Source organism: Salvelinus sp. IW2-2015, unplaced genomic scaffold, assembly GCF_002910315.2.
Source record: "Salvelinus sp. IW2-2015 unplaced genomic scaffold, ASM291031v2 Un_scaffold924, whole genome shotgun sequence".
NCBI classification, from domain to species: domain Eukaryota; kingdom Metazoa; phylum Chordata; class Actinopteri; order Salmoniformes; family Salmonidae; genus Salvelinus; species Salvelinus sp. IW2-2015.
In genome coordinates this window covers 67724-76634 of record NW_019942649.1, presented here as the reverse complement: position 1 = coordinate 76634, position 8911 = coordinate 67724, and the positions used below count along the sequence as shown (strand labels likewise).

General features: G+C 44.0%; 1 protein-coding gene across 4 annotated transcripts; it reads left to right on the top strand.

Moving 5' to 3' along the window:
• The first annotated feature begins 3919 nt into the window (after positions 1–3919).
• LOC112069172 (rho-related GTP-binding protein RhoG) lies at positions 3920–8658 on the top strand. 4 transcript variants are annotated; one of them, XM_024136469.2, is made up of 3 exons: positions 3920–4010; positions 4594–4762; positions 4857–8658. In XM_024136469.2, the coding sequence occupies exons 2-3, from the start codon at positions 4634–4636 to the stop codon at positions 5301–5303; spliced, it is 576 nt and encodes a 191-aa protein (XP_023992237.1). In that variant the 5' UTR covers positions 3920–4010; positions 4594–4633; the 3' UTR covers positions 5304–8658. The 4 variants fall into 4 exon arrangements, with proteins under 4 accessions (XP_023992237.1, XP_023992236.1, XP_023992239.1 ...); XM_024136468.2 differs by having other exon boundaries at positions 4585–4762; XM_024136471.2 differs by having other exon boundaries at positions 3937–4007.
• The last annotated feature ends 253 nt before the right edge of the window (positions 8659–8911 follow it).

Sequence of the window (8911 nt, the reverse complement as noted above, 5' to 3'; positions counted from 1 at the left end):
CTCCGGGTGTGGTGTTTGTTTTAGAAATGACGTCATTAAAGGACTTTCTGTTTAAAGACGACAAGGAAGTCGAAGGCAGGTGTTCTTCAATGCACAGCTCTGCTTATTTGTTTTTTCTTGCAGTTACTATCCTCCACAGTCTGAGTTCCCCCAGGCATCGGGAGGGTCACGTACTGCTGTGACCTTCCGATGCACCCTGTTCCCTATATAGTGCACTATTTTTGATCAGAAACCTATGAAACTATATAGTGAATAGCCTGACATTGGTCACAGTATTTTAGACTAGAGACCTGTCTTGATAACCAAGCTGCTGGCTCGTTATCAGCATCATGAGACTACTTCTCCTCCAGAGACAAAGCTGTGCTGCTGTACTAACCAAGCTGCTGGCTCGTTATCAGCATCATGAGACTACTTCCTCCTCCAGAGACAAAGCTGTCCTGCTGTACTAACCAAGCTGCTGGCTCGTTATCAGCATCATGAGACTACTTCCCTCCTCCAGAGACAAAGCTGTCCTGCTGTACTAACCAAGCTGCTGGCTCCTTATCAGCATCATGAGACTACTTCTCCTCCAGAGACAAAGCTGTCCTGCTGTACTAACCAAGCTGCTGGCTCGTTATCAGCGATCATGAGACTACTTCCTCCTCCAGAGACAAAGCTGTCCTGCTGTACTAACCAAGCTGCTGGCTCGTTATCAGCATCATGAGACTACTTCTCCTCCAGAGACAAAGCTGTCCTGCTGTACTAACCAAGCTGCTGGCTCTTATCAGCATCATGAGACTACTTTCTCCTCCAGAGACAAAGCTTCCTGCTGTACTAACCAAGCTGCTGGCTCGTTATCAGCATCATGAGACTACTTCCTCCTCCAGAGACAAAGCTGTCCTGCTGTACTAACCAAGCTGCTGGCTCGTTATCAGCATCATGAGACTACTTCCTCCTCCAGAGACAAAGCTGTCCTGCTGTACTAACCAAGTGCTGGCTCGTTATCAGCATCATGAGACTACTTCCTCTCCAGAGACAAAGCTGTCCTGCGCTGTACTAACCAAGCTTGCTGGCTCGTTATCAGCATCATGAGACTACTTCCTCCTCCAGAGACAAAGCTGTCCTGCTGTACTAACCAAAGCTGCTGGCTCGTTATCAGCATCATGAGAGCTACTTTCTCTCCAGAGACAAAGCTGTCCTGCTGTACTAACCAAGGCTGCTGGCTCGTTATCAGCATCATGAGACTACTTCCTCCTCCAGAGACAAAGCTGTCCTGCTGTACTAACCAAGCTGCTGGCTCGTTATCAGCGTGACAAGACTTCCTCCTCCAGAGACAAAGCTGTCCTGCTCTACTAACACACCATTGTCCTCTTTTCCATCTCCTTTTCTCTCCCTCTCTCCACTGCCCCTCAGCTTCTCTCCTCCTCTCCATGTCTTGACACAGTCCTCCTCAGGCCTGTAACCATTGCCATGGTGACACTGCAGGCGTCCTAGGGAATCTCCTTGGAGAATAGGGGTGAGAAGGGTGTGGGTGTAAGAGTCCAGTGGGAGAGCTCTGTTTACAGGCCACAGTGACGCGGCTGATGCCAGAACCCCCTGGAGGGCAGAGCAACAAACTGGCGCCTCTTTGTCTCCCCTGGTTGTCTGGTGGTTGGTCAGCACTGACCTCTTAACCACTCTCTGTGTCCCAAATTACACCCTACTGTTTTCCCTTTATAGTGCACTACTTTKGACCAGGGCAGTGTGCTATATAGGGAAACAGGTGCCATTTGGGATGCATCCATTGCTTTACCTCGATCAGTGTATAGACTGGAGATGTGACTTCATTGATGAGCCTGCCAGCGGGGTTGGACTGGCCATCTGGCATTTCGGGCAAATGCCAGATGGGCTGGTCCATTTTCAGCCCAGTGGGCTTGTTTAATAATGTATTTTTTTATGTGCAAAACAATAATTATCTGGCTAATACTTGGGTGTGGAAGCTTTGAAGAATAAAATGGGCCGGTGTGGTGGCCTCAAGGAAAGAAACGGGCCAGTGTGTTAGAAATGCCAGGACCGATTTCGGGTCCCAGTCTGCCCCGCTCTGCCAGAGTAGGTCCGACTGAAATAGTGTAAAGTATTCTAAAATGGCTTCCCTTCCTATTCCTTGTCTGCTTGTGATGAAGAGTTACTCACTTACAACCGCTCTGTCACTATCAACAAACATACATGGACTTAAATGCAGATGTTGCTCTACAAAGTTTATGAACAGAACTGGCCAATGTACCCTACCCTTAAGTTAAAAGTAACCAGTGAAGGCATGTTAGTCAGTGTCTGTTCTCTCCAGAAGAAAGCGGGCAAAGCCGCTGAGACATGGTAATTAGTAACACTGTGTAATCTGTGCTGTTTGGAATGGTGTCAGAGAACTGATCGTTTTAGCGATCGGTCAAGGGTCACATTTTTTGAAAAAATGTCCTACATCCAACCAAATGATTTATGTATTTAACCAGAGAAGTCACATCATGAATGGAAGTTAAAACACTGAAAGAGCTTAAAAGAGTAGTCGGTAAGGGTGCAGCACCCCTCCAATACTGGATTTTAAATTATCAAATATAAACACAACATGTAAAGTGTTGGTTTCATGAGCTGAAATAAAATATCCCAGACATTTTCCATACACACAAAAAGCTTATTTCTCTTAACTTTTGTGCAAAAATGTGTTTACATCCCTGTTATTGAGCATTTCTTCTTTGCCAATATAATCCATCCACCTGACAGGTGTGGCATATCAAGAAGCTGATTAAACAGCATGATCATCACACAGGTGCACCTTGTGCTGGGGACAATAACAGGCCTCTCTAATACACAATGCCACAGATATCTCAAGTTTTGAGGGAGTGTGCAATTGGCATGCTGATTGCTGGAATGTTCAACAGAGCTGTTGCCAGATAATTTAATGTTAATTTCTCTACCATAAGCCTCCAACATTGTTTTAGAAAATTTGGCAGTACGTCCAACCAGCCTCACAACTGCAATTGCATTTTATGGATGGCAATTTGAATGCACAGAGATACCGTGACGAGATCCTGAGGCCCATTGTCGTGCCGGTCATCCACCACCATCACCTCATGTTTCAGAATGATAATGCACGGCCCCATGTCACAAGGATCTGTACACAATTCCTGGAAACTGAAAATGTCCCAGTTCTTCCATGGCTTGCATACTCACCAGACATGTCACCCATTGAGCATGTTTGGGATGCTCTGGATAGACGGCTACGACAGCGTGTTCCAGTTCCCGCCAAAATCCAGCAACTTCACACAGCCATTGAAGAGGAGTGGGACAACATTCCACAGGCCACAATCAACAGCCTGATCAACTCTATGCGAAGGAGATGTCACGCTGCATGAGGCAAATGGTGGTCACACTAGATACTGACTGGATTTCTGATCCACGCTCCATGCTTTTTTTTTTTAAAGGTATCTGTGATCAACAGATTCCTATCTGTGTTAAGTCATGTGAAATCCATAGATTCGGGCCTAATGAATTTATTTCAGTTGACTGATTTCCTTATATGAACTGTAAACTCAGTCAAATCTTTTAAATGGTTAAATGTTGTGTTTATATTTTTGTTCAGTATCATTTTGTGATGAGCCATGCTTGGCTGCCCAATGACTTCTGTTGACTGTAGGCTTACATTTTGGCATGGTCTGACTACTGTTGCTTTAGTTGTTGATTTGAGATCTATACATACCGGTTTTATAAAACAATCAAATATATACCACAATTTGAATGTGCATGTTTAGTGTAAGACATGTTTAAGGTAACGAGCTAGGTTATTTTCTGGGGAAAATCATTATCTATAAAGCGTTATGGTTTATAGTGCCATCTAGCGTCCGAATGACCTCTTATCAGCTCTAAGTAAGAAGAAGAAAAACGACAACTACCATGATGCCTTAATCAACATAGTACGTGGTGGGCGTTTAAGAAAGTTCCCCGGATGCAGTTGTGATTGACTGTACACGGCTAAAAAGTTTCGCTCTAGTCGAGAGGTGGTAAGATAAACTACTTTTTTGAAAATAGATAATTCTTGCAAGCCATTGTTATACTTGTATGTATACTAACACTGTGCTAATTGTGGCTGATAGTTACTTAAATTGTGTTTAGGAAGTAGAAACTTTGAGTAATTTAACATGCTAGTTCCTTAGCTTTCCATCTAGCTGGCTGGCTAGTAACTTATGGGTACGCCCAAAAGTTGACTACCTAGGATAGCAATTTTATTGTTGTCTAATTCACTCAGGAGTTACACTTTATCATAGGTAAATCCTTGTACTTAACTGGTACTTTGCTAATTAAGAAGACTTGAGCAAAAGTTAGATAAGTAATCAAAACAAACTTCAGTCAGTGCGCTGCTGCTGATTTGTGTTTCGCCGGCAGGCTCCAGCCTGTGGACTTTGATTTTGAGACAAAGGTTAGAGAACTTAAACTGTTCAGCAGTAACAATCAATCAGACATTTACTCCGCCTCTCCTTCTATTTTCGCTCCCTCTTTCCTGCTCTCCTCACTTTCTCTCTCCCCAACCTCTCCATTCCTCTCTGCCGCCTCTCTCCCCATCCCCTTTCTGCCCAGCGTCTGCAGCCCGTGTGGTAGGTCGGTGTTAGGAAGGCAGCAGGACAGAATGCAGAACGTAAAGTGTGTAGTGGTGGGGGACGGTGCCGTGGGTAAAACATGCCTCCTCATCTCCTACACCACCAACGCTTTCCCTGAGGAGTACATCCCCACCGTGTTCGACAACTACAGCGCCCAGGTGTGTGTGTGTGTGTGTGTGTGTGTGTGTGTGTGTGTGTATAATTACACGTATGTTTTACACAAATATTTACACACTTGTGTGTTTGTCGCAGATGACGGTTGACGGCCGCATCATCAGCCTCAACCTGTGGGACACAGCCGGACAAGAGGAGTACGACCGCCTCCGTACTCTCTCATACCCCCAATCCAACGTCTTCGTCATCTGTTTCTCCATCGGGAGTCCTTCATCCCACGCCAACGTCCGCCACAAGTGGCACTCGGAGGTGTCTCACCACTGCCCCAGCGTGCCCATCCTCCTAGTGGGGACCAAGAGTGACCTGAGGAATGATGGGGAGACGGTGAAGAAGCTGAAGGAGCAGGGTTTAGCTCCCATCACAAAGCAACAGGGGAACAGCATCGCTAAGCAGATAGGAGCGATGAAGTACATGGAGTGTTCCGCTCTGACGCAGGAAGGGGTCAGGGAAGTGTTCACCGAGGCAGTACGGGCCGTGTTGTATCCCGTTACCAAAAAGAATGCAAAGAAGTGTGTACTGTTGTAATGGAGGGACACAGATGGGGAGAAGGAGGGAGAGACAATGACGGCGCAAGGTTGAGTTTGTTGGAGGAGATAGACTCAGCCCCCAGGCCTCTCGGGCCCCCTCTGCCTCTCGGGCCCCCTCTGCCTCTCGGGCCCCCTCTGCCTCTCGGGCCCCCTCTGCCTCTCGGGCCCCCTCTGCCTCTCGGGCCCCCTCTGCATCTCGGCCCCTTTGCCTTTAAAGACTCTTGATTCTCCTTCTTCCAGCCCCTCAAAATCAAATCTGGAACTCAGTCAGTTCCACTGCTTTTTTCCCTAATTCCCCTCTAATCAGGGACTGATTTAGACCTGGGACACCAGGTGGATGATTCCCCTCTAATCAGGGACTGATTTAGACCTGGGACACCTGGTGTGTGCAATTAATTACAAGGTAGAACAGAAAACCAGTTCGGACCTTTGTAGTGTCAGAGCTGAGTACCCTGGCTCTATTCCTTGTCCTCAGAGTTTAATCCACTTCTAATTCTATCATCACCAAGGTGACTATACCAACAGGGTGAAGATAGCCTCACTCCTCCCAGTCCGCTCCAACCTGTTAGTGTTGTCACTTGACTCATTCCTCCCAGTCCGCTCAAACCTGTGTTAGTGTTATAACTAGATTTTTTGTTGTTGTTGCAATGTTCGAAAGATGCTTCTGCGTAAATAATCGGTCTATTTTGTTTCGTATGATCCCTTGCCTTAAGATGTTTCTTAATATGCCATGATGGCCGATCCTCAACATACAGTGACCTGATAGAGCTCATCTCTCCAGCTCTGTCTTAATAAGAGGTTAATCATGACCTCAATCACAGCCTCTCCAGTCGGTTATTCAGGCTATCCGTCAAGGACTGTTGCAAACACACCTGGAAATAGCCTATACGTTTTGGGCATCTTGTTCTGTGCAGCTTTCTGCTTTAGCTCGGCGTCCAGTTTACCTTCTTAATGTCCCTTCAAATGGATATTAGCCTAATCCAAGTATGATGCAAGGGCCAAAGCAATGGGGTTGTGTGCAGACATTTTAAAATCAATTAATGGATTGGTTGGATGAATGTTGTGAGTTTGTATGATTTAATGCTGACAGGAATGGTGGAATGACGGACATATCAGATTGTTGGTTCTAGTTATTTATGCCAATTACATTTTAATGTGCCTTATTGTAAGATATCTGACGTTTATTGTATCTACCTTATTGATTATTTGCTTTAGATGCCAAAACTGTTGAGTAGCTGTGTGTGTGTGTGAGTGAGAGAGAGAGAGAGATACTAGAGTTGATTAAACTGCATGTTACATCCTCTCAGAACTACCAAAGCTTTAAATGAAACCAAAGCTTCTTTATCAAAGTTCCATGAAACCACTTTTTGACATTACACAATGTTTCTCCCCTCTGTCTACTCTAAGACGGATGTAGCTCTATAAGTGACATCAGAGAAGTGGTGTGGGTGTTGTGGTGTGAACTTGTGTTCACAGCCCTTAGCGTTTGCCTCTAGAATGCTACAACCTATATAATGCTGGTAAATGGAGGCTGGGGTTTGATTACTAACTGACAGTAACTACAACAGGAAATAGGGCTAAGATTGCACATTTATTTTTGGCAGATTTTATTTTTTGCATTTTATTAAATAAATGAAACGTGGGCAGTATAGTCTGGACATTGATAGGGTATCATGCTGAAAATGTACAGGGTCAGACCTATTTACGTTTGCATCACAAATGGTACCCTACTGCCTTTTTAGTGCATCAAGTAAGTAATAGGGTACCATTTGTGACTCACTCAGAGTATTAAAGAATAAAACCAAGAAGACAAATTAAAACTCATTCCTATTTTATATCATCTTTTAAAAAATCTATATATTCAGGTGTTCAGCTGGTAGTTTGAATATAAACTTAACAGTAACCAATCATGGGAGTTCTCTCCTAGGTAGGGAGAGAGATGCAAATTATTGTTTGTGAGAGAAAAAATCTGTGTGGAAGTAACATGTCACTCCACCTCAAGTTCTAGAGGGAGTTCACTTTTTACTCTGTCGTGTGGAGGTCCTTCAGGGCTTCGTGGAAACAGATGTTGGTTGAACATATCGCTGAGACTGTGTTTAGTGTTTAAGAGAATGAAAGCATGTCTTGTCAGTGTAAATGCTATGGGTTGCTTGTTGTGCTACCGTGTCCTGATATTTACTCTGTCTAAACAGAACACACACCTGTGGCTGTTTCATCGGCGGTCTTACAGCTGGCTGTGTGTGTGTAGGCCAGTGTTTTCACAACTCCTGCGGTCCCCAAGGGGTTTGGGTTTTTGCCCTAGCACTACGCAGCTAATCAACGCTTGATGATTTTTTGAATCAGCTGTGTAGTGCTAGGGGCAAAAACCCAAATGTGCACCTCTTGGGGTCCCCGGGACTGAGTTTGGGAAACAATGGTGTAGGCTAGTGTGTATGTGTGGGGTACTCTATAATACACTGGGAACTTGATTTGTTTGTAGAATTTTTGTAATTTCATATATTCTGAACAAAAATATAAACGCATTATGCAACAATTTTTGGGATTACACTGAGGTACAATTCATATAAGGAAATCAGTCAATTTAAATAAATTAGGCCCTAATCTATGGATTTTACATGACTGGGAATACAGATATGCATCTGTTGGTCAAAGATACCATAAAAAAAATATTACAAATCTTGTCACGGTATCTCTATGCATTCAAATTCAATAAAAGGAAATTGTGTTTGTTGTCCTTAGCTTATGCCTGCCCATACCATAACCCCACCGCCACCATGGGGCACTCTGTTCAGAACGTTGACATCAGCAAACCGTTGGCCGACACGACGCCATACACGTGGTCTGCGGTTGTGAGGCTGGTTGGACGTAATGCAAAATTCTCTAAAATGACGTTGGAAGCGGCTTATGGTAGAGAAATGTAACATTTAATTATATGGCAACAGCTCTGGTGGACATTCCTGCAGTCACCATGGCAATTGAAACTTCCTTTAAAACATGAGACATCTGTGGAGTTGTGTGACAAAACTGCACATTTTAGAGTAGCCTTTTATTGTCCCCAGCACAAGGTGCACCTTTGTAATGATCATGCTGTTTAATCAGCTTCTTGATAGGCAACACCTGTCAGGTGGATATGAGAAACGCTCACTAACAGGGATGTAAACACATTTGTGCACAACATTTGAGAGAAATATGCTTTTTGGGATCTTTTATTTCAGCTCATGAAACATGGGACCCACACTTTACATGGTGTGTTTTATATTTTTGATCATTGTATATCAAAAGTCTATTTGTATAAATGAACAATGAAATGATTTTAAACTATGCTAAATAAAATTGTTATAGTTAAATAGGGATATTGTGCTATTTCCTGTGAGGTGTTCTCTGCTTCTGCAGATTGTGAGCTTGTGGGTTCAAAGTGGGTGAACCTGTAGGTGTGGCTGAAGCCTGCAGGATACATTGTAATGTGACTTATTATTAACTAACCAAATGGAACAGCGCTTAGATCATGTAAAGCTGTGGTAATCAAATGATGAACCTGAAATGGAAACTTTTCATGATACAGTAAGGTCTAGAACACAGCTCTAAGCATCAGGTTATGTCACAGTA

Coding starts and splice junctions, on each gene's coding strand:
- LOC112069172 (XM_024136469.2), top strand. CDS start 4,634: ATGCAGAACGTAAAGTGTGTAGTGGTGGGGGACGGTGCCGTGGGTAAA. Junction 4,763..4,856: donor TCGACAACTACAGCGCCCAG/GTGTGTGTGTGT, acceptor TGTTTGTCGCAG/ATGACGGTTGACGGCCGCAT.